The following is a 27,902-nucleotide window of genomic DNA, read 5'->3' as shown; positions in this document are numbered from 1 at the left end:
TGAATTGTGCTTAGTACAGGGGAATCCCTATGTGCCATAGTTTTATGGTATCTCTCTGTACAGGCTATGAGCAAACTTAGGGGGCTGTTCCTGCTGAATTGTGCTTAGTACAGGGGAATCCCTATGTGCCATAGTTTTATGGTATCTCTCTGTACAGGCTATGAACAAACTGAGGGGGCTGTTCCTGCAGAATTGTGCTTAGTACAGAAACCAATACACAAATAATAAACTAAAACCATTTGTGTTGCCTTTAATATAAAGGAATATGTAACACAGAGCCGTATTTGAGCCCAGCAGAACCAAAGTGCCAGGCTGATCACAGTGCAAATCCCCCCCCCAGGTATAGAAAAATATGGTGCAGGGTTTGTGCTTCAGTCTGTAAAAATTATATACATCAAAGTTAAATATATAACATTTATAGATAAAAATATTCCCACCACGTAGGTGGTTACACCTGTCGTATTTATATTTAATGCAAATGCTCATCTGCCAATAGGATTCTCCTCTAGAGATAAACCCGCCCACAGTGAGTAAGTCACTCTTTGAATAAATACATACTCAAATCAAGCCTGGGCCTTAAGTCTCTCCTGGGCCAGACTGGAACCAATCAGATTCACTCAGGATAGTAACCAGACAGCTATAGTTGAGGTATACATTAATATGGAGTATCAAATAATAGCTCAGACATCCCGAAAGCTCGTAGGGACAGAGGGAACATATTCCAATATGCTGATATTTAACCATTTCTTCCTCTGTGAGGCTGATCCCATGGCAGCCAATCACCAGCCTTGTTTTAGCAGAACTCTGTGTCCACCTTAGGGATAGGCTGACTGGCACATCTGAGACTTTCTTAGTGTTGTAACAGGACAGATGGATTCCGTGTTCTGTAGAAACAAATCCTTGCAACTCCTGGGAATAAGGCAAACAATGAGCTTGTTCCAGCGGAGGGCAATGTACCAAAGCATGGGTGATAAACACACTTAAGGGACAGTTGACCTTTAATCTTTTCCTTTTGCTTAAAGTAACCCCCATGGGGGTGTCCGAGTCCCTGTATCAGTGAGTAGGGTCCAGGGAGCTCTCGCAACTGATTGGCACAGAATCAGGTTCCAAGACTGGTCCAGATGTTCCCTTGAACCCAGCGGGTAAGTGTTGGATGTGGACTTTGTAGAACTGGTCGGCCAGCGGCTTCTAGAGAATGAAAGGGGCATTTAATGGCAATAAATCATTACTCATTACCCTAGTTCAGTGACCCCAACCAGTGGCTCTGGGGCAACATGTTGCTCCCCAACCCCTTGGGTGTTGCTCTCAGTGCCCCCAAACCAGGCAGTTATTTTTGAATTCCTGTAAGCTGATAGGGTGCATAGAGGCCCCTAATAGCCAACAGAGGCTATTTAATAGCCAATCTGGCACATCCATGAATTGTTATGGTGCTTATGTTGCTCTCCAAGTCTTTTTACATTTGACTGTGGCTAATGAGTAAAGGTCCCCATACACAGGCCGATTCCAGCTGCTGATATGGGTCCCTTAGACTGATTCGGCAGCTAATCGGCCCGTGTATGGGCACTACCTACAGGCCTGCCCTGAAATTGGCCAGATCTCGGTCAGGTTAAAAAATCTAGTCTGATTGGGGGCCGCGTCGGCTCGTTGATGCGGTCCCCGGACCGACTTTGCCTATAGCCGTCGTTATAACTCGATCAACATCACCAAGCGAGAGGATCTGAAGGTGTATGGGCACCTTGAGAAAGGTTGGGGATCCCTGCCCTAGTCGAAGCCAATCCTGTAGTTACCATACGGCCTACCAGCCCCAATCACTGTGGCCCATTCCTGAACCGAGAGAATGGAAGCCTCACCTCAGTGCACCCCGAGAGGAGCTTGGCGAATTGCTCCCTGCACATTCTCTCGTTTATCTCCAGATCGGGGGACAACAGATTTTTATCAAACCGCTCCAAGGTATCTCGCTGGATATTCGGAACCTGCTCCATCAGCCCATGCAGCTCGGGGTACTTAGGGCGCTAGGGGGTAAAAAAGAGAGATGTAAGCATGTAGGGAATACCATGTAAAACAAAATGGCTGCAGGTATTTTTCATTTCAGGATTAAACTCCTCTCTCTCCGGTGTTTAGGGTTTGATGGGTTCAGGAGGGATCGACCATAAAACCCCTGATTCCCGTATAATGTAGACTGAACATTAGGGGCAAATAAAAAGGACTCTCTCTAAGACTACAAGGCTCCATGCAGGAAAGAGCCCAAACTCAGGCAACTGTTTTGGTTGCGGTTGTGGCCGCTCAGAGTGAGGGACACAGAGTACTGGGAATTAAGGTGCCATACACTGTAAGGTCCCCAAACATAGTGGGGACACAAATTGGGGCTATGAATGAAATAAAGGGACGGTGTCCTTCCTCAGATAGGTTTGTCTTCAATTATCAACACGGGGAAATCACTCAAAAACCAGCACTGGTGCATGTGAGTAACACGCGGCTCTCGCTGGGCTCCATGGCCAGTCCCGCTCTGCCGCAGGGAATCCCACAAGCAAATCAATAAAGGTACATTAAGCTCACACACAACAGATCAGCCTGAGCCGTAATCTCTTTCTCTAGTGCTAATTCTTACCAGCGCCACGTAGAACCTGAACGCCAAGCGAACCAGAGGGTCCGTGCAGGACTTACAGTGGCCATTAGCCTGTAGCCCACCCAGCACACTGGCAAAATAACAGACAGCGGCATCAGCCGGCAGGGAGACGGCCATCATCTAGGAGAGGGGAATAGGTACCGTGAATAAAGGAAAGATACAGGGTTCCTACATACAGAGATAGGAACAGGGGGAGCTCACCGGGGGGCTACATACAGAGATAGGAACAGGGGGAGCTCACAGGGGGGCTACATACAGAGATAGGAACAGGGGGAGCTCACTGGGGGGGCTACATACAGAGATAGGAACAGGGGGAGCTCACTGGGGGGGCTACATACAGAGATAGGAACAGGGGAAGCTCACTGGGGGGGCTACATACAGAGATAGGAACAGGGGGAGCTCACTGGGGGGGCTACATACAGAGATAGGAACAGGGGGAGCTCACCGGGAGGCTACATACAGAGATAGGAACAGGGGGAGCTCACTGGGGGGCTACATACAGAGATAGGAACAGGGGGAGCTCACTGGGGGGGCTACATACAGAGATAGGAACAGGGGGAGCTCACCGGGGGGCTACATACAGAGATAGGAACAGGGGGAACTCACCGGGGGGCTACATACAGAGATAGGAACAGGGGGAGCTCACCGGGGGGCTACATACAGAGATAGGAACAGGGGGAGCTCACCGGGGGGGCTACATACAGAGATAGGAACAGGGGGAGCTCACCGGGGGACTACATACAGAGATAGGAACAGGGGGAGCTCACCGGGGGGCTACATACAGAGATAGGAACAGGGGGAGCTCACTGGGGGGCTACATACAGAGATAGCAACAGGGGGAGCTCACTGGGGGGGCTACATACAGAGATAGGAACAGGGGGAGCTCACCGGGAGGCTACTCACAGAGATAGGAACAGGGGGAGCTCACTGGGGGGGCTACATACAGAGATAGGAACAGGGGGAGCTCACTGGGGGGGCTACATACAGAGATAGGAACAGGGGGAGCTCACCGGGGGGCTACATACAGAGATAGGAACAGGGGGAGCTCACTGGGGGCTACATACAGAGATAGGAACAGGGGGAGCTCACCGGGAGGCTACATACAGAGATAGGAACAGGGGGAGCTCACTGGGGGGCTACATACAGAGATAGGAACAGGGGGAGCTCACCGGGAGGCTACATACAGAGATAGGAACAGGGGGAGCTCACTGGGGGCTACATACAGAGATAGGAACAGGGGGAGCTCACTGGGGGGGCTACATACAGAGATAGGAACAGGGGGAGCTCACCGGGGGGCTACATACAGAGATAGGAACAGGGGGAGCTCACCGGGAGGCTACCTACAGAGATAGGAACAGGGGGAGATTAGTCGCCTGTGACAAGGGAGATTTGTTGCGGGCGACTAATCTCCCCGTGTGCCAGAGCCCTTAGGGTTTCAGCTTATCAAAGCTATTTGCACAGTCATCCCACTTAGAGAAAGATAAACAGCCCATGCTTTGATCGTGGGCCTATGGGCAGCCTTATCTCAAGATAAAGAGAGCAACACTATAGCAAGTTCCCCTGGGTGGGGTCACAGCTGTTTGTAACTATAGTGCAATAGAGCATACGTGTCATTTGCCCGTAATAAAACCCCTCAAAGACTGGAGTCCTCAGTTTAGGCTTATGGCCCATGGAGAGGATCTGAGAGTTACCTGGCTGAGCAGGGACCAACACAGCCGAGTGGCTGCCATATTACACGTCTGTGGATCCTTCCACATCAGGGAGCTGTAGGCCATTAGCAGCAGTGCCGTGTAAACCTCCTGAAATGACAGAAGACAATGAGCACATCATGAAGGGGGTCTTTCATTGTAGGGGCCACAGGCTGCAAGCACTTGATGGGATAAAAACATAGTGGCACCTATGGGTCGGCCATAATACCCCCTGCAACAGCCCTTAAGGTGGCCATACACGCACCGATATTATCGTACGAAACCTCGTTTCGTACGATAATCGGTGCGTGTATGGTATGTCAGCGAGCCGACCGATGTCGCAGGAAGCTGCTGAAATCGGTCGGCTCGTCGATCGGCCAGGTTAGAAAATTTTGATCGGGCGCCCAAAATTCTCCCTTCAGAGCTGAATCGGCAGAAGGAGGTAGAAATCCTATTGTTTCTACCTCCTTACCTGCCGATTCAGCCCTGAATGGTGTGTGGCGGATCTGACGATGTTTCGTGCGACCGATGGTCGTACGACACATCGTCGGATCGCCACGTGTATGGCCAGCTTTAGAGTGAAGACACACAGAGCTACTAGTAGCAGCTACTTGTCACGGCTACTAAACTAGACAACACCGATCATTTACTTATAATTGTTTCTACGTGTGTTTAGCAGGGGCAATTCTCAGTATTGTCTATGGCAGGGGATTTCCTGGCATTTAGTAGCGATGAAAAAGTAGCTGCTACTAGTAGCTCTGTGTGTTTTCAGCTTTATACCCAGCCCCTGTATCACTCCCTCTCTAGCATCATCTCCACATACCTCCTTACTGTCATAACTCGGGGGCAACAGACTTATCAATTCTCCCACCCACTGATATTACCTCTCAAGCCTCTCCCCTGCCTCGCAGATCCAGAACCTCTCTGTTCTCTTCCATCATCCCCCAAACTCATAACCCCCCTCTCTCTAGCTACCCTTCCCACAGGCCCCTTATTCCCCATACCCAGACATTCTCACCTCATTACTCAGCAGGAACTGCCCCAGCTTTGAGAGTGCTAGGGATTTCAGCACCTTGGCCGCTGCTGCCATAAGGATCAGATTTTCCTCTGTAAAGCAAAGAAATCTGGCAGATCAGATAGGGGATACAAATAATATAGATCAGTGCACCCACAAACCCCAGGAAATACACAAACTTAAAGAACTACAGCTTAACAAAGACGCTAAACACTCACAGTATATATACAATATGCCACTGGTAAAGGGCTCAGTTATGGGGAAAGGCTGGCCCAGTTGGGATTGGTTACACTGGGGAAGGGGCAGTTAAGGGGGGGTCACTATATATAAATATATAAGGGGGGCAGTTATGAAATAGAGAAAGTACAGGGAAGAGCGACTAAGCTGATAAAGGGAATGGGCTCAGTTATGGGGAAAGGCTGGCCCAGTTGGGATTGGTTACACTGGGGAAGGGGCAGTTAAGGGGGTAGTCACTATATATAAATATATAAGGGGGGGCAGTAATGAAATAGAGAAAGTACAGGGAAGAGCGACTAAGCTGATAAAGGGAATGGGCTCAGTTATGGGGAAAGGCTGGCCCAGTTGGGATTGGTTACACTGGGGGGGGGGCAGTTAAGGGGGGGATCACTATATATAAATATATAAGGGGGGGCAGTAATGAAATAGAGAAAGTACAGGGAAGAGCGACTAAGCTGATAAAGGGAATGGGCTCAGTTATGGGGAAAGGCTGGCCCAGTTGGGATTGGTTACACTGGGGAAGGGGCAGTTAAGGGGGGGTCACTATATATAAATATATAAGGGGGGGCAGTAATGAAATAGAGAAAGTACAGGGAAGAGCGACTAAGCTGATAAAGGGAATGGGCTCAGTTATGGGGAAAGGCTGGCCCAGTTGGGATTGGTTACACTGGGGAAGGGGCAGTTAAGGGGGGGGGGGTATGATGATATATAAATATATAAGGGGACCATAAAATAAACTCTTTGATGCTTTATTCACCAGTAGCCCCTCCGGGCAGACAGAAGAGAAACAATCAGATCAACCTTTATGTCACTTAGACTCTTTTCTCAGCCTATGTTACTATGTTATTTTTTATTATCTTATTTATTAGTCTCTCTTACACAAAACGACTCCTTACCTTCTTCATCTGCTTCTGCCTGTTCCACACGGGGGGCAATTCTATAATCGGCATCACTCTGATATGTTGTGTGTGAGGCCATACAGCAAATATCTGAAACAGAGAAAGCAAAAACACATGAAGGGAAGGGGCTATGAATCCATTTGTGAATCTTTACTGACAGAGGAGTTGTCCTCTCAATAGATCAAGAGAATAATGTGCCCCCTAGTAAAATATACTGATGCTGATGTTCCACATGACAATGTAAAGGCAAAGCCAATAGACCAAAAAAAAATTGAATAAGAAGAGAACTGAATGATTCTCCAATCCGTAAACTTCATTATTTAATAGCAAAAAAGTACAAAGGCAATGGATCCAATGCTGAAACTGAGACTTTGGGACAGCTATTGTCCAATGTACAAGGGTTTTGTTCTGTGTATATTGCTGGGTAAACAGTAAACACAGGTATTGTCAGCCAGCAAATATCCTTGGAATGGACAAACAGAAGAAAGAGAATAAATTCTCTCTCTCTCTCTCTATATATATATATATATCTATATACACAACCTATTTGAGCAACAATACGGCTTGGTAGAAAGTTAATAAATTGTCTAGTTAGATCAGGGGTACCTGTGAGCCACATTCAAGCCAGGAATTGTGCAACATCCAAGGGGTTGGTGAGCAACATGTTGCCCCTGAGCCACTGGTTGGGGATCCCTGAGCCACTTGGTGTTGGGGGTTTTGCACCAAAGGTTGTGGGGCTCCATGATTGTGTTGAACTGATGCAGAAATGGCTGTGCTTGTAACTATAATCATACAAACATAAGTCAGTCTAGCTATTGCTCACTACAGCTTCAGATCCGCTCGCTTGGCTATGTCAGCAAGCGAGCGGATCTTCTCCCAATATCCCCAACCGATATCGGGAGAATCCAGGCTAATTCGATCATTTGGCCCTGGGGCCAAACGATGGAATAATTATGGCGGGTATAGGCAAAGTCAGTCCGGGGACCACATCAAAGAACCGATGCGGTCCCTGATCAGACTATATTTTTAACCTGCCCGATCGAGATCTGGCTGATTTCAGGCCCGTGTGTGGGGACCTTAACAGTTTACCAGTAGGTTTTATATCTGACCCTGCATATGTAATATGTGTTATTAATATTAATTAATACAAATTAATAGTAATAAAGGTTCACTCCCTTTATTACAAAGGCAATTTCACAGCAAACTTTTGATCAGCACCTATAAGAAAATACACTTGCAAGTCACATAATGGCCGCATCCATCTGATCATCCAATATTCTTTGTATAGACAGCAACCCCAAGGGAATATCTTCTTAAAAGCCTTTATTGATGTAATGGGTTCTGACCCGGGCGCTAGTAACGTTTCAGTCCAACACCGGTCATTTATCAAGTGTGTTGCACCCCCTCTTCTTTCCCAACACTTTGTAACCATTTGGGAAGTGAGGAGCCCAATTAGCCCCGAAGATTTCAGCATCTAATATTGACTGTGGGCCTTGTCCCTTGGGTACAGAGATTTCTCAGTCATGTAATTATTAGATCTGTTGCCTTTGTACTCTTTGCTATTAAATATCCTATTCTATTCTTATTTACATTTTAATCAGTTTGCCAAATTTTTTGGAAACGGGGTTGTGTTGAAGTCATGTGACGCATAAATACTCATTATTATAAAGCAACCCTTTCAAATATATGTTATTTATAATATATTATGGTATTACATAGGAAATAATGTACCCCCTATTGTAAAATAAAGGCATATTATAAGCCTCTGAGACGTTACATGTCCAGACAATACAACTTCACTCAGACCTCTCTCTCTTCAGTCAGAAAGCCATTGCCAGCTTCACCCCTCACTCACATACCTGCAGCTATGGATGGGGGGGGGGGGTGTTAGAGTTTCATGCATAAGAGCAGTGGAAATAAGGCAATGGCAGGACTGAAAGCTTAGACTTCAGTAGTCTGTTTGCTACTTTGTCTCGTTGGTCAGACCCTACACTGTGACGACTGAGGAATGTCTCTCAATTAGGAGGAATAAACACAATTTCCCCACACAGCCAGACGGAGAGTAACACCTACTGGTTGGATATGAGACTCACAAATGAACTGCACCACTGTCCGGCTCAGCAGCCTCACCATCAGGTCATCTTGGGACTCGCTCTCTTCCTCCAATAGATCCTCCTCACTGCAATAGGAGTTACACTACCATGAATCATCGGTTTATATCTGTCACTTGGGTCAGTGTATATTATTATATATATATGAATTATTATATACATACATAATGCATTTTATTGCCCAGGGATGTTCTCCACAATCCTTACCTCGCTGTTGTTCTCTGGTTGATACACAGCCATTTTTGGGACAATCTCTGTAAGAGAAACAGAAACATCATAAGGCTAAAGATCAGCTTAGTCAGTATGGTTTCCCCTTGTACAGAATGGGACCTGTCATCCAGAATGCTCGGGATCTGGGGTTTTCCGGGTAAGGGTTAATTTTGTAATTTGGATCTAATAAAAAAATATTTAAACATTAAGTAGAAGTGTTTTACCTCCAATAAAGACTATCTTAGTTGGGATCAAGTACAGGTACTGTTTTATTATTACAGAGAAAAGGGAATCATTTAACCATTAAATAAACCCAATAGGGCTGTTCTGCCCCAATAAGGGGTAATTATATCTTAGTTGGGATCAAGTACAGGTACTGTTTTATTATTACAGAGAAAAGGGAATCATTTAACCATTAAATAAACCCAATAGGGCTGTTCTGCCCCAATAAGGGGTAATTATATCTTAGTTGGGATCAAGTACAGGTACTGTTTTATTATTACAGAGAAAAGGGAATCATTTAACCATTAAATAAACCCAATAGGGCTGTTCTGCCCCAATAAGGGGTAATTATATCTTAGTTGGGATCAAGTACAGGTACTGTTTTATTATTACAGAGAAAAGGGAATCATTTAACCATTAAATAAACCCAATAGGGCTGGTCTGCCCCAATAAGGGGTAATTATATCTTAGTTGGGATCAAGTACAGGTACTGTTTTATTATTACAGAAAAAAGGGAATCATTTAACCATTAAATAAACCCAATAGGACTGTTCTGCCCCCAATAAGGGGGTAATTATATCTTAGTTGGGATCAAGTAGGCTGACAGAAAATGACATTGTGGCTCTATAAACCAGCAAGGGTCACTGTGTAAGCCCAGGTAGGTGGAGCTCAGGTACTAACAGTGTAAATCCTGGGGTGCCCTACCTGGTACAGGCTCATCAGGAGAGGCCCCAGGATCGGTAGGGCCACACTTTGGTACTTCTTTGAAGGGCAATAAAAAATGAGTGGTGTCACCAAATCAAGTACACAGCTGATTAAGGAAGAAACGCAGAGAACTTTGTACCGTCACCAGGTGCCACTAATGCTCTAATTTACTTATTTCTGAGCACCCTTGGCAGCCAGCAGTTTATCCTCCCTCCTCTAGTCTGTAGTCAGCCAGAGCTCTCCTGAAATCAGTATAAACTCTTACCCCACAGTGCTTTCCCTCCTTCAGTCAGTATAAACTCTTACCCCACAGTGCTTTCCTTCCTGCAGTCAGTATAACCCTCCCAGGCAGCTATCTGCCCTCTGCTGTGGTCTATATAAACCTGTCTCTCCCACTGTGTGCCTCCTGCAGTCAGTATAAACCCCACCCACTGTGTGCTCCTCCTGCAGTCAGTATAAACCCCTCCCACTGTGTGCTCCTCCTGCAGTCAGTATAAACCCCTCCCACTGTGTGCCTCCTGTATAAACTCTGTATATAGTCTATATATATGGGATATGTCTCTGTATATACTCTATACCCTACAGTGCTTGCCCTCCTGCAGTCAGTATAACCAATCTTAGCTGGCAGTAAGCGCGCTCCTCTTAAACCTGTATAAACTGTCCCAGCCAGCAAGGGTGTGGTCTTCTGTAATCAGTAAATTACCCCCCCCCCGCGCCAGTATGAGCACTCTTCTGCAGTCAGTATAACCTTCCCCTCAGTCTGTATTACTATTGTAGCCAGCAATTCATACTGTTCTGTAGTCAGTATAGCCCTCCACTCAGCAGTAAGTGTTCTTACCTCCCTGTCAGAATAAAACACTCTCCTCCAGTCTGTATAACTGTTACAAAGAGTAGGCAGCAGTGTTCTGTAGCCAGCACATCCCCCCCACCACACCCAACATAAACTGCCTCTAAAGGATATTCACTATATGTCTAAGATGGAGGTCAGACACGTAGTCGAGGTTGGTAAAGGCAGAGCTGAGCAGACGAGAAGCCAAGTCAGGAACGGAGTAGAACTCATGTGGCATGGAGGGGCCGCACTTTCCCAGTATCTGGCAGCTGGAAAGAACCACAGGTCAGAGAGGTAGAAGGGAAAATCATCCCCAGGTAGAAGGAAAAAAACAAATGAAGGGATTACGGCTGCTGAGAAGCCTCTACATGGAAATGATAAACATGACAATAAAATAAGAGAGACAGTGCCAAGCAATGTGCCCCTAACCCAGAAGGCGGAGCCAGCAGGGAGGGGTAAGTACCACAACTGGCAATGGCGCGGGACGGCGGCACTCACCAGGCTTTATACAGCGAGTTGTAAGGGCCCTGTAGCTGCTCCGGCATGGTCACTGGGGGACCAGACTCACCCATGATGGGCTGGCTGCAATCTAAGGGAAGAGAAGGGTCAGACTGGGCTGGGTCACACAGTCGGGGCAAGTTCATGCTTAAAGATCATTTGAAATGTACTTTAAAGTTGTATGTACAGAACCAGGAGAACCAGGTTCTTCAGGACCTTACCCATGATGCTTTTGTTCCCCATCTCAAGCTCACAAGACTGACTGGTTTCTGCCATTTTGAGACTGGTTTCTGCCATTTTGGTCATTACTTCTGGAAGGTACAGGCTGTTCATTGTCCTAGAGAAAGAGACGACAGGTGAGTAGGAAGGGGCGGGACTCAGCCCTACAGGCCGGGGGCCCAGGAAAGCTCAGACACACACACCTGATCAGAACCAGCAGACGGTCCAGGACTTTCAGCAGTTCCCCTGCGCAGGGGTTCTGTAACATTGCAACACCATCTGGGGTACAGCCTTTAACGAACCCCCCGGCTTTGGCTTCCTTAAATATTATTGGCCTCCGTGATTTCCTTATCGCAGCCAAAAAGGTGTAAGCGCAGTAACAGAGCTGTGGGAGGGACAGAGAGATGCATGATGGGAAGCAGCAAGGGACAATCCTAGACAATGAGACACAATCAGCAGATGACCTGCTACTGCTGCTAATGACCTCTCTCCTCAAACCCCGCCCCCCCTACACACACCAATGGGGAAAGCTACATTAGGGCCACACTATACACCAGCCCAGGGGAACAGGCTGCTAAAGCAGAACCTTCTCAACTGCAAAATCACTTATGGTGCTTCTCAGACTCACCTTGGAGTAACTTAGGCGGCCGCCATCAACCCCTTCTTCTTGATTCTCACTCCCTGGATTGTTGGCTCTCAGAAAGGAAATGAACTCGCTGGGGCCAGAAAGCACTCTGCACAAATAGCAAGTAGGGAACACAACTAGAATCAATTAACTGTGGCTCCTGAAAGACACAGACTATATGCAGTCACATGTTTATGGGCAGGGTCAGACTGGGCCACAAGGGTTAGGGCCAGCCGACTGTTGCCCAACCGAAACATTATCTTTCTTTGGAAGGAGAATAAAAACCATTAAACATGGCTGTGTGTTCCACTGTGGAAAGCACAGCCATCTTTAATTTTTATAAGGAAGTTTTGGCTAAGCATAGGAGGCAGATCGAGAGGAAGCAGCGTGGGAGAACTAGAAGAAAAGATAAGTTGGCAGTATCCTCTTTGTTGCAACTATGGGTGGGTAAAGTTTACATTCTATCTATTCTCTGCCATATTTTGGGTTAATGTCCTCATTTCTGCAGTGATTTTAAAGGAGAAGGAAAGGTACAAACTCAGTAGCTTCATCAGAAAGGTCTATGTAAATACAGCCATTAGCACTCACTGAGTCCTCTATCAAAAGAAACAAGGGATTTCTTGGCTTCTTTTGTGTAAACATGTTCTTCTGTGTCAGACTTCCTCTCAGAAATATCCTTCAGGGCACAGGCACCAGTCTGCGCAGCTCTCTTCTCTCTCCCAACCCCTTCTCCTGCTATCCCCCTTGCATCAGAATTCACTCCCCCTCCCATCAGAATTCACTCCCCCTCCCAACTACTGTGTAATCTGAGCTACCAGCAGCTAGAGCTACAGCACAGAAGCCATTGAGACCAAGCTAAAATGGCAGCTGCTATCATAAACAAGCAGAGGGAGCTTCTAGGGCTGTTTACTCAGATATGGTAAAGCTTTCTGCAGAATAAATATAGCATTTTAGCCTAAATATAATGTTCTTATGCCTTCCATCTCTTTTAATTGCATTTCTTAGGTGACTATACTCATGATGTATTTTCTGCAGTGAACTTAGTGGCAGTTATAGCAGTAAGGGGTGGTGGCAGTGGCTGCATCTGTGTGTTTATTGTGCCCCTGAGGTGAGGTTGTTTGGTGGGCCCCTAAATGGGGAGTTCTCTGGTGGGCTGAGGTGCCCCAGTCAAACACTGTTTATGGGTCAAGGTGGGACTGAACATTTTACTGCCATTAGAACACTTTGGGCCAAGGAGGGACTGACCCATGTCTGACCCATGGGAAGGATAGACCCATAAACATGTTAGTTAAGATGATTTGGGCCTGAGAGGTAACCCATCAATGTTTTACTGCCATCCAAATACACTGAATGCTACAAACCTCTGCATTTCCTCAGAGAGCAACATGGAGACCGCAGGCTGGAGCAATTCCTCCAAGATGGATCTCTGTCTGTTGTAGTTTTTAAAGTGGTTGCTGGCCAGAACAAGAGCCCCCATCAGGGCACATCTCTCAGCGTCGGCTAGCAGCTGCTCCTGCCCCAATAGGGCCTTAATACGGGTATGCAAAACCTCAAAGTGAGGCTGGAAGAATTATAGAAAAGTTATTAGTTATTGCAGAAAATACACAACACTTTATCAATTAAAGCACAAAGGCTTCAAAACAATACAGTATACAATATGGCATCTTTGGCCCTAGGGCCAAGCGATCGAATTAAAACGATGGGTATAAGTGTCCGGCTAAATTTCAAACCTGCCCGATGGATATCTGCCCGATTTCAGGTCAGATGTTGGTCGGGACGGCCCATCCTTAGTGCCCATACACGGGCCTATATGCTGCTGAATCGGTGTAAGGGACAGATATCGGCAGTTAGAATTGGCCCATGTATGGGCCACCTTTAGGCCCATCTTTATTGGGGACCTGCCGCAGACAGGTTTGTCTTTGGGTGAAAGCCTCTGTAATAATAATCAGGGCCACAGATGGGAAGGGTGGTAGTGGGAAACATACCAGTACAGCACTTACCCCAACTAGGTCTGGGAAACGAATGCAGATGGTTTGGAGGAGGGCGCTGGCGCAGCTACGGATATTCATTAGTAACGTTCTGGGCACCTGTAAGTACAAACATCATTTGTTACCTTCTTTATTTTATTTCCTCTTGTGCTCAACATAGAATCAATTGCTCTTTAAGTGTTTGGAGGACTTGGGCACCTACTGGGCACATCGCCCCACTTCATACTGGTGGGGAGGGTACACCCTAATGCAGGGGTCCCCAACCTTTTTTATCTGTGAGCAACACTGAAATGGAAAAAGTATTGGGGAGCAACACAAGCATGAAAAGTGTTCCAAAGGTGCCAGTAAGAGCTATGATTGGCTAATTGGTAGCCCCTATGTGGGCTGGCAGCCTACAGGGGGTTCTTTTTGGCAGAACAAAAATTCAAAAATAAGCACTTGGGAGCAACATCCAAGGGGTTGGGGAGCAGGATGTTGCCCCCGAGCCACTGGTTGGGGATGACTGCCCTAATGAATACAGTTGCTAACCTTGGATACTGTCCTGAAAAATGGATCCCAAGAATCCCTTGTGGTCCTTAAGGGATCAATCAATCAAGCCTGTCCGAATGACATCTGGGCATAATAAGAAAAAGTAGAAGTGTTAAGAATCACCCTATGTGGCTTAACTCTGAGGTAAAGAAGTTAATAGGGAAAAAAAGGAAAGCTTTTAAGAAATATAAGTCAGAGGGGACAGTAGCTGCGTTTAATGAATATAAACACTATAACAAGTGTGTAAAACAGCAATCCGGAAGGCAAAGATAGAAAATGAGGAGCGCATTGCGGCCGAGGCCAAGACTAACCCCAAAAAGTTTTTTAAGTATATTAATAGTAAAAAGATGCAGGTTGAGGGTGTGGCCCCATTGAGTTATAATAACAATATGGTTACAGCGGATACAGAAAAGGCAGATGTGCTTAACCAGTTCTTTTCTTCTGTGTATACAGTAGAGGAGCCAGTGGGCCAAGTCTCACCCAATAGCTTCACTGTTGCCTCAGCTCCAACTACACAGTGGTTGGCACAGGATATGGTGCTTAAAGGGTTACACACGATAAATGTAAACAAGGCACCTGGGCCAGATGGAATACACCCTCGGGTACTGAGAGAGCTAGGGGCAGAATTGCAGTGGCCCTTGTTTCTGATATTCTCAGACTCTCTTTCATCAGGTATGGTACCTAGTGATTGGAAGAAGGCGAATGTCACTCCCATATTTAAAAAGGGAATAAGATCTCAGCCTGGCAATTATAGGCCTGTAAGTTTGACATCCGTGGTGGGCAAGTTATTTGAAGGCTTGTTAAGGGATCACATTCAAAATTATGTAGTGGAGAATGGCATTATGAGCAGTAATCAGCATGGCTTTATGAAGGACAGGTCATGTCAGACCAATTTAATTGCTTTTTATGATGAGGTAAGTAAGAAGCTGGACAGTGGGGATGCAGTAGATATAATCTATTTGGATTTTGCCAAAGCATTTGATACCGTTCCCCACAAACGACTGCTTTCTAAGCTAAGGTCTATTGGTCTTAGTGAAGTCGTTTGCACATGGATAGAAAACTGGCTACAGGATCGGGTACAGAGGGTGGTTGTTAATGGCACATTCTCTACTTGGAGTAAGGTTCTCAGTGGGGTCCCTCAGGGTTCTGTACTGGGTCCACTTTTGTTTAATTTGTTCATAAATGACTTAGGGGAGGGTATTATGAGTAATGTATCAGTGTTTGCAGATGACACAAAACTCTGCAGCCCAGTCAATTCTATCCAGGATGTGACATCCCTGCAGCAGGATCTTGACCAACTGGCAATCTGGGCAGCTAAGTGGCAGATGAGATTTAATGTGGATAAATGTAAGGTCATGCACCTGGGATGTAAAAATATGCAAGCCCCGTATACCCTTAATGGGACTGCACTAGGCAAATCCATAATGGAGAAGGATCTTGGAGTCCTTGTAGATAATAAACTTGGCTGTAGCAAGCAATGCCAGGCAGCAGCTGCAAGGGCAAACAAGGTTCTGAGCTGTATTAAAAGGGGTATAGATTCACGGGAGGAGGGGGTTATTCTTCCCCTTTACAGAGCACTGGTAAGGCCCCATCTAGAATATGCTGTTCAGTTTTGGTCTCCAGTGCTCAAACGGGACATTATTGAGCTAGAGAGGGTCCAGAGAAGGGCAACTAAGCTGGTAAAGGGTATGGAAAGTCTCGGTTATGAAGAAAGACTGGCCAAGTTGGGTCTGTTTACACTGGAGAAGAGGCGCTTAAGAGGTGACATGATAACTATGTATAAATATATAAGGGGATCATATAATAACCTCTCTAATGTTTTATTTACCAGTAGGTCCTTCCAACGGACACGAGGGCACCCACTCCGTTTAGAAGAAGGGAGGTTCCATTTAAATATTCGGAAAGGATTTTTTACAGTGAGAGCTGTGAAGTTGTGGAATTCCCTCCCCGAATCAGTCGTACTGGCTGATACATTATATAGCTTTAAGAAGGGGCTGGATGGATTCTTAGCAAGTGAGGGAATACACGGTTATGGGAGATAGCTCTCAGTACAAGTGAGGGAATACAGGGGTAGGGGAGATAGCTCTTAGTACAAGTTGATACAGGGACTGGTCCGATTGCCATCTTGGAGTCAGGAAGGAATATTTTCCCCTCTGAGGCAAATTAGAGAGGCTTCAGATGGGGTTTTTTGCCTTCCTCTGGATCAACTTGTAGTTAGGCAGGTTAGGTATAGGCATTATGGTTGAACTTGATGGACGTATGTCTTTTTTCAACCCAACTTACTATGTTACTATGTTACTATGTAATTTTTAGGCCTGTCTGAGGGCCCCATAAAAGTATATAAAAGCTGCTGAATCAGTCCAAAAGACCTGACTCGGCATCTTAAATCTGCCCATCTATGGCCACCTTAAGGGTGAAGACACACAGAGCTACTAGTAGCAGCTACTTGTTCTGGCTACTAAAACAGACAATGCTGATCATTTACTGATAATTGTCTCAACGTGTGTTTAGTAGAGGCAATTCTCAGTATTGTCTATGGCAGGGGATTTTCTGGGATTTAGTAGCCATGAAAAAGTAGCTGCTACTAGTAGCCCAGTGTGTTCTTCACCCTAACATTAACTAAACCTCTCTCTCTGGTTGAGACATCAATGAAAATTGTACCAAAGTGTCACTACAGAGTTATGTGAAAGCTTCAGTTTGTATCCTTTATAAATGTATTAATCAATGGTAAATGAAGGCGTTTCATGGGGGGGGGTCCTAAACAAAATTCAATTAAAGGGGAACTCCGCCTAAAACCTACGTCTCCATTTTAAAATGTTATTTGTTAAAGTGTATTATGATTCTTAAATGTAATTGCTATGGAAAGCTGTATCTGTCTGAACAAATAACAACACCCAGAGGGTGAGGATAAAGTATGTAACATGCTAGAAGACTAACTTGAAGGTGAACCCTTATGTATTGTAGATAGGGACTGGGAGTCAGAGCTTTCACTATCATCCCCCCAAGCTTGTCTCTAAGTTCTATAAACCCAAAACTGAAGATCTTCAATATGCCCCCCACCCCCTCCTACAGTGCCACCTCACCCCCAATTCACACATACAATACCCCTGCACCGGCTGTTATTTCAGCGACAGAATATGTGGTTATTACATAAAAGTAACACCCCCCGTTTCTTACCTTAACGGCATCTGTATCTGCAAACCCAGCCGCACTGAGGAGCTGTAGGGAAGGAGAATGAGAGAAGCTGAGTAGCCCCCAGTAGGCAGAATAGTAACAGTTACATGGCTGTGAGGGGCAGTAACACTAATGCTAGGGACTCAGAGGGGCAGTAACACTAATACTAGGGACTCAGAGGGTCAGTAACACTAATGCTAGGGACTCAGAGGGGCAGTAACACTAATGCTAGGGACTCAGAGGGGCAGTAACACTAATGCTAGGGACTCAGAGGGGCAGTAAGACTAATGCTAGGGACTCAGAGGGGCAGTAACACTAATGCTAGGGACTCAGAGGGGCAGTAACACTAATGCTAGGGACTCAGAGGGGCAGTAAGACTAATGCTAGGGACTCAGAGGGGCAGTAACACTAATGCTAGGGACTCAGAGGGGCAGTAACACTAATGCTAGGGACTCAGAGGGGCAGTAAGACTAATGCTAGGGACTCAGCGGGGTTGTAACTGCCCTGGGCCCTTTCTACATTTGCCAGGATGGGAATTTGGGGGAACGTTGCCCTGTACATAACAGACATCCCCTCTATGTACAATATTTTGCCTTTCTATTGTCTTCTCCTCTAACCAAATATTAACCATATCTTGTTGCTCCAATCAGCGACCCCGGGAGGCAGAAAGCCTCAGTGTATAGCCCCCACTCACCTTGGACACCATCAATGGCAAGAGGTCGCTCCCGTGACGGATGAATGGCAGAAGGGTCGACAGGTTGGTGAGGACACAGGACACAATAAGAGGATCCTTGGTCTCATAGCTGATGACTTGCTGGAGAAGACTGACACCCTGAGTAAGCAGCACCTCCTGTGGGGGGGGGGGGGACATTCACACATCTTTAAATCATGTGCTGATTCCCATTTTCATAACTCCCAGGTAGCTCTGTACAGCCTTTTCCCTCTCCCCAATATTACAAGCACCATGTCTGAGTTCAGCTGCTGACCATGGGAAAGAGAGCAGCAAGCAGAGAATCAGAGCTCTGTACCTGGGTAAGTACTGGGGGGAGATTGGATTCACTTACCCAGGGGGAGGTTCCTGCCTGACCATGGGAAAGAGAGCAGCCCAGGAGCAGGAAGTACAGAGAATCAGAGCTCTGTACCTGGGTAAGTACTGGGGGGAGATTGGATTCACTTACCCAGGGGGGGTTCCTGCCTGACCATGGGAAAGAGAGCAGCCCAGGAGCAGGAAGTACAGAGAATCAGAGCTCTGTACCTGGGTAAGTACTGGGGGGAGATTGGATTCACTTACCCAGGGGGAGGCTGTATCCCACCCCTAATCTCTCTATGTACTCACGGCTGTATCCCATCCCTAAATTACCCAAGGAGACGGTTGGTGACCAAATGTTGGTGGGTGAATTTGTGCTTCTTGTTACTGTAAGTGAACAAAAAGCCTAAGCTTCCCTCTCTATCCATTTCCTTTCTTACCTCTGCAGACAGGGGGCGGCAGAGCGGAGCGAAGACTTCACTGCAGAAAAAGGACATTGCTTCCCAATGCAGGAAGGAAGGAGAGTGGGGGCTGCACAGCGCCTCTCCAGATGTAGCTATGGGGAAAATAACATTATATTGAAAAATCCAGACACCAGGGGTAGGATAATAACTCTGGCTTTTAAATCTACTGTAACACAACTGTGCTGCATACACTGCTCCTGGGAGCTGCCACACAGAGCCCAGGGGTTCAGCTGCCCTACAGCTCCCCATCTTATGATCTTGTGTGTGTGTCAGTGGCACTGCACATGCTCAGTGGGCTCCGAGCTGCTAGTGAGAAGGGAAGTTTATAAATAAGCCCCTGTGTCTTGCTGGGTCGATAGAGAAAATGCAATTTCTACCTTTAGGGATTCACTTTCAAGGTATTGCAATAAAGCATAAATTATTTGGGGTCTATCAATGTAACCCACCTCTGCAGGCAGCACAAGAGCAAAGGACTCTGGGACATAAAATGTAAGAGGAAACAGTTTATAACTGTTTATAAATGTAACGTACCATTATGTGGTCCCGGATCCAGCGGAGCAGACAGCTGGTGGCGCATCCACTCTGTAGCCACGTGCAATACTGTTCTTGTGTCCAGGCGACACAGGGATCTCACCACAATCCCCATCTGTTTGCGAAATGCTGAGTAAAGACAAAGCCAAAAGGTTTAATGTACTGCAGTCACCCCCCACCCAATAACCAAACCTCATCTCTAACCCATCCTAAAGGAAAAGCCATGTTTGATTCTTTATTGGATCGCTCACCAGAACACTGGCACCCAGCTGAACCGCCCAGTGACCAGACAAACAGCAACAGTGTCAACCGGTCAACTCCTCCAGTTGTCAAATGGCTCAGCATTATACCTAAGGGTTCTAGTGAGCTCAACCGAGGAGAACTCTGTGGGGTAATGGAAAAGGGCAAAATATCAGAGTATTGCTGCACCATGGATGGGACTGAGGTGAACTCCCCGCAGGGTAAGGGGAAGTACAAAACGTCTTAAGGGATTTACAGCAGTAGACAGTGTTGGACTGGGATGTTTGGGGTCCAGCTATGGAGGCACCCACCTTGTTCCCAACCCTCCCCCCGCAAGTACCTCCACTTGCAGCCTCCGCCATAAAACGACCCCCAACCCCCCGGCCCTTGCAGTTTTGGGACAGTGGGGGCCCATCTGAATTTATCCCAGGGTTCCACCAGCCCAAGTTTAAGCAGGTGCAATTTGAAAAAGGGGCTGGGTTATTTGACATTCATTTCCCTGTTCTGGTTGCCCCTCAACCATTTAAGTAGGACATTAAATAACCCTCACACCCCAAATAATAAGCCAGTACTGTAATAGGGTATCACTTGTCCAAAATGACCATACCCCCCCAAATATGGATATTTCAGGACTTGGAAGAGACTATAGAAAGCCGTTCTAGTTAGACCCCTAATACACTCCCCTGTGCAGAGAAGCAGTTACTTACAGAGGAAAAACGTATTGAACTCTATATCATCGTCGAAGTCCATTCGGGAGTATTCACAGCTGGGACTGTTATCCATTGATGGGTAACCCACCTATAACATGGCAAAATATCCATTATTATTATTATTATTATTATTATTATTAATAAAAGTCCCAATAGGCATTATAATGAAACATGAAAGTAGGCAACATTCATTTATAGAATTAAAATACATGTATCTGGCTCACCTTTACAATGCTGACCATAGCGGCTCGAAGCACATCAGGTATGGCTGCTGTAAGCTGGGGGTCGTGGGACAGCACCCTGTGATTGAACAGAGTCCCCCACACCTCAGCAGCCAAAGATGTGAGAAACTGCAGAGAGGAGCAAAAAAGGTCTAATTAGGGGCTTAAATTGATAAGGAAAACAGTTTCCTTTTAGGCCCATACTGTCAGCGCCGTCGGGGAATTGGTATCAATGGAAGCCACTTACCAGGCTGGGGTGTCGGGTGAGGCTCAGCAGGGCTTCAAGGTATCTGTCAAAGTTCTCTGGGGTCTTCACTTCAAACGCAGTGACCTGGGAGGAAATTGGGTAGAAAGTAAAGTTATTCATTGGTAGTAACTATGAGTAGCGACCTCACTAGCCTGTATTGGGGGTAAGTTGTAGTTGCTAGGGCTGATGTGTGGGGTTACACAAGAGCAACCAGATGTAAGTAAACCTGGGGCAGGGAGGCAGATAAGGGGACACAGTTTAGAGGAAGAACCTTACCTGAGCGCAGAGCTGATTGCCCAGGTCACAAAGGATTTGGCCAATCATCTTTAGGATAACATAGTTCCTCTCCTGCAAAGGGTCACTGTCTGCCAGTCTGTGTGGAGAAAGGCTCATTAGTACCAAGCGCACTCAGACTGGGGGAGAATGGATAACTGGGGGAGAAAAATGCAGAAAACAAAGGGATTCTGTCTTATATACAAACAGCAAAGAGTGTAAACTATGCTCTACATGTAGCTCAAAGTCTTCCCACAGGGGGCTACTGTGCAACCCTTCCATTCAATATATAACGATCTATAGAATAGGCATATGCACCTTTTGAACTGAGAATGGATTGCTGCACCACGCTCTTATTTCTCTTTATACAAACTTACAGAAACAGATCCAAGAGTGAGTAAGGTTAAAGTAGGGATGCACTGAAACTAATTTTGATAACTCCACAAAAGAGTAGGCTGCATATTGACCCAAATCCAAACCCTGATTTGTATGCTTGGATTGGAATAAAATAAAAAAATAAAAATTGCATCATCAGGGATCCAAAAAATTGTCACATCAGTTTTAAATGTCATGTTATGTTGAACTCAATCTAAATTATAAGGATTTGGCTGAATATAAATTCTGCAAAAGGTGCTGGGAATCGGCCAAATCTTGGAAATCAGGTCATCCCTGGGCTAAAGGCCCACTCTACCGGCGCTGCTAACTAATTCAGGTGGAAGCAGTCATTCATAGGTTGCAAAGAGGGCGAGAATGAGTGGGTTCGGGTTTGAAAGGTCAGGGGCATGGTTTTGGCATAATTGGAATATGGCCAGAGTGGATCAGGGGTGTGCCTGTGTGCAAGGAACATTTTTAATTGGGGCCATTAGGTGGCCATACACGGGCCGATTCTAGATGCTGATATCGGTCCCTTAGACCGACTCTGCAGCTTATCAACCCGTCTATGGGCACTAACGACGGACCTGCCCGACATCTGGCCTTGATGCAGTCCCCGAACCGACTGCACCTATACCCGTCATGGTAATTCAATCGTTTGGCCCCAGGGTCAAATGACCGATTTAGCCTGAAATAGCCCAATATTGTCCACCTGTAGGTGGGGATATCGGGAGAAGATCCGCTCACTTGGCGACCTCACCAAGTGAGCAGATCTTAACCTGTATGGCCATCTTTATTTTACTTGTTGGCATGGCCCACCTCCCACGGAGCCTAGGTGACTGGTGGGCAAATAACTGGAGGTCCCTGCTAACTTAGCAGTATGGGGTATCATGTACACAGATGGTGGCCCTATAACTATTCCTACAAAGTAATCAACATACAAGATTACATACAAAAAAAGAAACAAATGATACAAGAGGTAAAGATAAGATAGCAGTGGGAACAGAGGAGAGGAGGTAAAAGATACAGTATAAAGCTGGGTCTGTATTTAGGGGAGGAAGAGGGTATTAATACAGGGGGAGGAGCTTGGTGCAACTGCAAAGGGAGGAGCTGGGCAACATTTCAGAGGGACTGGAACAGGTAGGGAGGGGTGTGAAACAAAGAGGTTGGAAGAAAGGGTGTGTGTGCCACTCACTGTGCCGCAGTCAGGATGTATCGTAAAGCATCTTCCCTAAATAATATCAGGAGCGGGACTCGTTCCTCCAGCAGCAGTCCCTGTGTGCAAAGCAGACCCTTAGTTCAGCCAAATAGAACAATATATAATCAGCTCAAACACAGGTTCATTTCCAACTTAGAAAAAATGTCTTTCACTTTTTGCTTTTCCCGCGGGGTCCGAGGACCTGAAATAAAGCCTGCCCCTGGGAAACAGGACTGATGGGAACCCTATCTTGGGGGATTTATCCGCTGCTCAGTGCAGTCATTGCTGTGTAGTGCTCCTCTTTGTAGCAATACGGAGGGCATCTGATGTGCAAATTTAGAATTCTTCAACCATATTTAGGAATGTTGCTAATGACTGCATTTAGGCACTGTGTGAGGATGGGATCTCACCTTCTTGTTGACTGCAAAGAGAAGACACTCGGCTGCCTCCATTTGTAGCTCAGGAACATTCAGCAGCACACACAGCAGCCATAGCAGAGTACAGTTATCAGCCATTATAAGGCGAGTAGGGAGGCACTTGATATATCCGGCCAGGGTGCGGAGAGCAGCTGCAGCCACGCGGAACTGGCCCTGTGTCTGGGAAACAGAAACAACATCTATAGGAGCTGCATGGAGAGGAGAATGGAGGAAAAGTGGGGCCACGAGTGGGCCAGGAAGAGAGGGTACAGAAGTGCCAGGGAGAGAGGGAACTCAGTAACTGGGGTGGCATGGTGAGAAGGAGCAGGACAGATTGCCTGCTTATTTTACAACGTTCAGTACTTTGTTGCCCCTGGGGGGGCAGGTACTTTATACGTGGAGTATGCTCTTCCCATGGCTACATAAATGTGCCCAAACAGGGGCCAATTCTAGCTGCCGATATTGGTCCCTTACACTGATTCAGCAACTTATCTGCCTTGTGAGTGAGTGGGAAATAGGGGGCTTCAGATCCATACCAGGTTCTGGCAATTCGGCACACACCGCTGCAGAATGGTCACCACAAACGCAAATATTTTGTCCATATTTTCCTTGAGTAATTCGTGAAGATCTTTCGGCTGACATATGGGTCGGGTTTCTAATGGCCCAATTTCTTCAGCCAACCGCAGAAGGATGAACATCACCAGTTCCATCTGTGCATCCTGACAAGACAGGAATGAGTTAAAGAAAAGCCAAAGTGCACAAGAGAGTACTGGCCTTCCCTTACTGGGGCAAAAGGGGGCTAATGGGCAGAAGTCTGGGCCTAGGGGGGACTGACCCATAAACATGTCACTGCCATTAGTACAGTTTGGGCCTAGGGGGGACCGACCCATAAACACGTCGGTGCCATTAGTACAGTTTGGGCCTAGGGGGGACTGACCCATAAACACGTCACTGCCATTAGTACAGTTTGGGCCTAGGGGGGACTGACCCATAAACACGTCGGTGCCATTAGTACAGTTTGGGCCTAGGGGGGACTGACCCATAAACACGTCACTGCCATTAGTACAGTTTGGGCCTAGGGGGGACTGACCCATAAACACGTCACTGCCATTAGTACAGTTTGGGCCTAGGGGGGACCGACCCATAAACACGTCGGTGCCATTAGTACAGTTTGGGCCTAGGGGGGACTGACCCATAAACACGTCACTGCCATTAGTACAGTTTGGGCCTAGGGGGGACTGACCCATAAACACGTCGGTGCCATTAGTACAGTTTGGGCCTAGGGGGGACTGACCCATAAACACGTCACTGCCATTAGTACAGTTTGGGCCTAGGGGGGAACTGACCCATAAACACGTCGGTACCATTAGTACAGTTTGGGCCTAGGGGGGACTGACCCATAAACACGTCACTGCCATTAGTACAGTTTGGGCCTAGGGGGGACTGACCCATAAACACGTCGGTACCATTAGTACAGTTTGGGCCTAGGGGGGACTGACCCATAAACACATGGGTGCCATTAGCAGCCACGTACCAGGGCATAACTATTTTGTGGATCATAGACACACATGCGGATGTTCCTTACCCCAAAATTGCCGAGACAGGCCAGCTCGTTGACCATGTCCGGCCAGTTCCAGGGCCACTCTCTCTTGATGATCTCTACTACAACGCGAGCAATCACATCCTTAATGTGCCCTTTCTCCTCCAGGATGGGGTGGATTCCCTGCACAGCACCAACACCACAGTGTCACTAAGGAACACACAAGCTGATAATACCACGGACTATACCTCTGATCCACAATTACCCCACCCACTCCCCACAAAGCCTCCCCTTTATAAGCTGCTAATCATGCTTATCCATCTGTGGGGTGCTGAATGTAGTACCCCCTGTACCCCCCGCCCCTGATAGCAGCCCTGAAGTTCAAGAAGAGGGGTATCAGTGGAAGTACAATGGGAGGCAGAGTGCTCCAGTAGGGGGCAGCATGTACCCAAACAATCAGCTCTCACCCAATACAGGGTATCAGTAGCCACAATAACTAGTGGCCATTTGTACTTACATGAGAAATGAGAAGCATCACACTGTTCTTTACAAACACCCTGTCATCCACACTCATGACGTTCCACCGAAACCTAAAGAAAGAACAACAAAGTCACTGTGGGAAACAACGCCCCCCAGAGGCAGCAGGGCAGGACTGCTGCTTACAATGGGGGGGATCAGATAGGATCTGTGCCACTGTGACAGAATGCTCTGTTATACAGATAGCTAGAATCTCAGCCATAAAGCAGGGCAGGACTGCTGCTTACAATGGGGGGATCAGATAGGATCTGTGCCACTGTGACAGAATGCTCTGTTATACAGATAGCTAGAATCTCAGCCATAAAGCAGGGCAGGACTGCTGCTTACAATGGGGGGGGGGATCAGATAGGATCTGTGCCACTGTGACAGAATGCTCTGTTATACAGATAGCTAGAATCTCAGCCATAAAGCAGGGCAGGACTGCTGCTTACAATGGGGGGATCAGATAGGATCTGTGCCACTGTGACAGAATGCTCTGTTATACAGATAGCTAGAATCTCAGCCATAAAGCAGGGCAGGACTGCTGCTTACAATGGGGGGATCAGATAGGATCTGTGCCACTGTGACAGAATGCTCTGTTATACAGATAGCTAGAATCTCAGCCATAAAGCAGGGCAGGACTGCTGCTTACTTTATAACATGCTCCAAGACGTGCAGGCCGAAGTGCCGGACGCAGGGGGAATGGCTCCGGTTGGACAGCTGCAGGCCACAGGGCACACAGAGGGGGCTTCTCTCCTTGAACTCCTCGCAGAACTGGGGGGGCAGCAGAGAAGTCTCTCACACAATGAAGCAGCTCATTACCCCAAGAGAACTGAATTCTGCTACATTGTTCCAAGAGGCAGAACCAGCAGTGCAGACACACATACACTGACGTTGCGCAGAATCACATTTTCTTTTCTTAGACAAGTTTTTATTTTTGGGTTTGTATTCCCTTTAAACTAAGGGGAAACTCCATAGGCTTTGGACATTGCCCTATATTTACCCCCTGCCCCGGTATATTTACCCCCTGCCCCGGTATATTTACCCCCTGCCTCGGTATATTTACCCCCTGCCTCGGTATATTTACCCCCTGCCTCGGTATATTTACCCCCTGCCTCGGTATATTTACCCCCTGCCTCGGTATATTTACCCCCTGCCTCGGTATATTTACCCCCCTGCCTCGGTATATTTACCCCCTGCCCCGGTATATTTACCCCCTGCCCCGGTATATTTACCCCCTGCCTCGGTAATTACCCCCTGCCTCGGTATATTTACCCCCTGCCTCGGTATATTACCCCCTGCCTCGGTTATATTTACCCCCTGCCTCGGTTTATTTACCCCCTGCCTCGGTTTATTTACCCCCTGCCTCGGTTATTTACCCCCTGCCTCGGTATATTTACCCCCTGCCTCGGTATATTACCCCTGCCCGGTATATTTACCCCCTGCCCCGGTATATTTACCCCCTGCCCTCGGTATATTTACCCCTGCCCGGTATATTTACCCCCTGCCTCGGTATATTTACCCCCTGCCTCAGTATATTTACCCCCTGCCCCAGTATATTTACCCCCTGCCCCAGTATATTTACCCCCTGCCTCAGTATATTTACCCCCTGCCTCAGTTTATTTACCCCCTGCCTCAGTATATTTACCCCCTGCCTCGGTTTATTTACCCCCTGCCTCAGTATATGTACCCCTGCCCCAGTATATTTACCCCTGCCCCAGTATATTTACCCCCCTGCCTCGGTATATTTACCCCCTGCCTCGGTATATTTACCCCCTGCCTCGGTATATTTACCCCCTGCCCCAGTATATTTACCCCCTGCCTCAGTATATTTACCCCCTGCCTCAGTATATTACCCCCTGCATCAGTATATTTACCCCCTGCCCCAGTATATTTACCCCCTGCATCAGTATATTTACCCCCTGCCTCAGTATATTTACCCCCTGCATCAGTATATTTACCCCCTGCCTCAGTATATTTACCCCCTGCATCAGTATATTTACCCCCTGCCCCAGTATATTTACCCCCTGCATCAGTATATTTACCCCTGCCTCAGTATATTTACCCCCTGCCCCAGTATATTTACCCCCTGCATCAGTATATTTACCCCCTGCCTCAGTATATTTACCCCCTGCCCCAGTATATTTACCCCCTGCCCCAGTATATTTACCCCCTGCCTCAGTATATTTACCCCCTGCCCCAGTATATTTACCCCCTGCCCCGGTATATTTACCCCCTGCCTCGGTATATTTACCCCCTGCCCCGGTATATTTACCCCCTGCCCCAGGCAGTTGCTCTGCCAGCCCCGGTACCTTGTGCGCTTCCTGCCGCCCCTCCTGACTGGACTTGGGATCCATGATAACAGTGAGGGCCCGTACGAGGCGGCCGCACAGGACATGCAGTTGGGAAGCCATTGCCCCGGTGCTATTACTGTGCCACTCACTGAGAGCACCCCCAGCAACTCTCCCATCATTGCGCATGCGCATTTGGTACCATAGAGCCGCTATGGGAGCGGTGCGCATGCGCAGTCGGGCGATTCTGTGTTTGCGCATGCGCACAGGCTGTTATGATCC

At 47.2% G+C, this 27,902-nt stretch overlaps 1 protein-coding gene across 3 annotated transcripts; it reads right to left on the bottom strand.

Moving 5' to 3' along the window:
• Positions 1-225: 225 nt before the first annotated feature.
• LOC100486598 (exportin-5) lies at positions 226-27,898 on the bottom strand. Of its 3 annotated transcripts, none has more exons than XR_004222635.1 (31): positions 27,642-27,898; positions 25,982-26,103; positions 25,331-25,403; positions 24,859-24,996; positions 23,810-23,992; positions 23,268-23,453; positions 22,855-22,934; positions 21,291-21,387; positions 21,015-21,098; positions 20,771-20,896; positions 20,544-20,634; positions 19,597-19,725; positions 19,042-19,157; positions 18,269-18,424; positions 17,578-17,619; positions 13,885-13,971; positions 13,246-13,445; positions 11,888-11,993; positions 11,463-11,644; positions 11,262-11,377; positions 11,041-11,131; positions 10,675-10,811; positions 9,714-9,811; positions 8,784-8,830; positions 8,539-8,644; positions 6,463-6,555; positions 5,333-5,421; positions 4,318-4,425; positions 2,609-2,746; positions 1,851-2,012; positions 226-1,188 (listed from the first exon to the last, which is right to left on the bottom strand). XR_004222635.1 is itself a non-coding variant. In XM_031901836.1 (31 exons), the coding sequence occupies exons 1-31, from the start codon at positions 27,879-27,881 to the stop codon at positions 1,054-1,056; spliced, it is 3,738 nt and encodes a 1,245-aa protein (XP_031757696.1). In that variant the 5' UTR covers positions 27,882-27,898; the 3' UTR covers positions 226-1,053. The 3 variants fall into 3 exon arrangements, 2 of the variants coding, with proteins under 2 accessions (XP_031757696.1, XP_031757697.1); XM_031901836.1 differs by having other exon boundaries at positions 8,559-8,644; XM_031901837.1 differs by lacking the exons at positions 25,982-26,103; positions 27,642-27,898 and having other exon boundaries at positions 8,559-8,644; positions 24,859-25,023.
• Between the last annotated feature and the right edge of the window lie 4 nt (positions 27,899-27,902).

This window comes from Xenopus tropicalis, chromosome 5 (assembly GCF_000004195.4).
Source record: "Xenopus tropicalis strain Nigerian chromosome 5, UCB_Xtro_10.0, whole genome shotgun sequence".
Lineage (NCBI taxonomy): Eukaryota > Metazoa > Chordata > Amphibia > Anura > Pipidae > Xenopus > Xenopus tropicalis.
Note: the sequence above shows the minus strand (reverse complement) of the source record. Positions and strands in the feature narration are given on the sequence as shown.

What these genes read in the sequence shown, in the direction of transcription:
- LOC100486598 (XM_031901836.1), bottom strand. Translation starts at nt 27,881, where the DNA reads ATGCGCAAACACAGAATCGCCCGACTGCGCATGCGCACCGCTCCCATA. An exon ending in TCACCCGACACCCCAGCCTG is followed by an intron (nt 20,897 to 21,014) that starts GTAAGTGGCTTC and finishes TCCTCTCTGCAG; the next exon opens with TTTCTCACATCTTTGGCTGC. An exon ending in AACTCGCTGTATAAAGCCTG is followed by an intron (nt 10,812 to 11,040) that starts GTGAGTGCCGCC and finishes GGTTCTTTCCAG; the next exon opens with CTGCCAGATACTGGGAAAGT.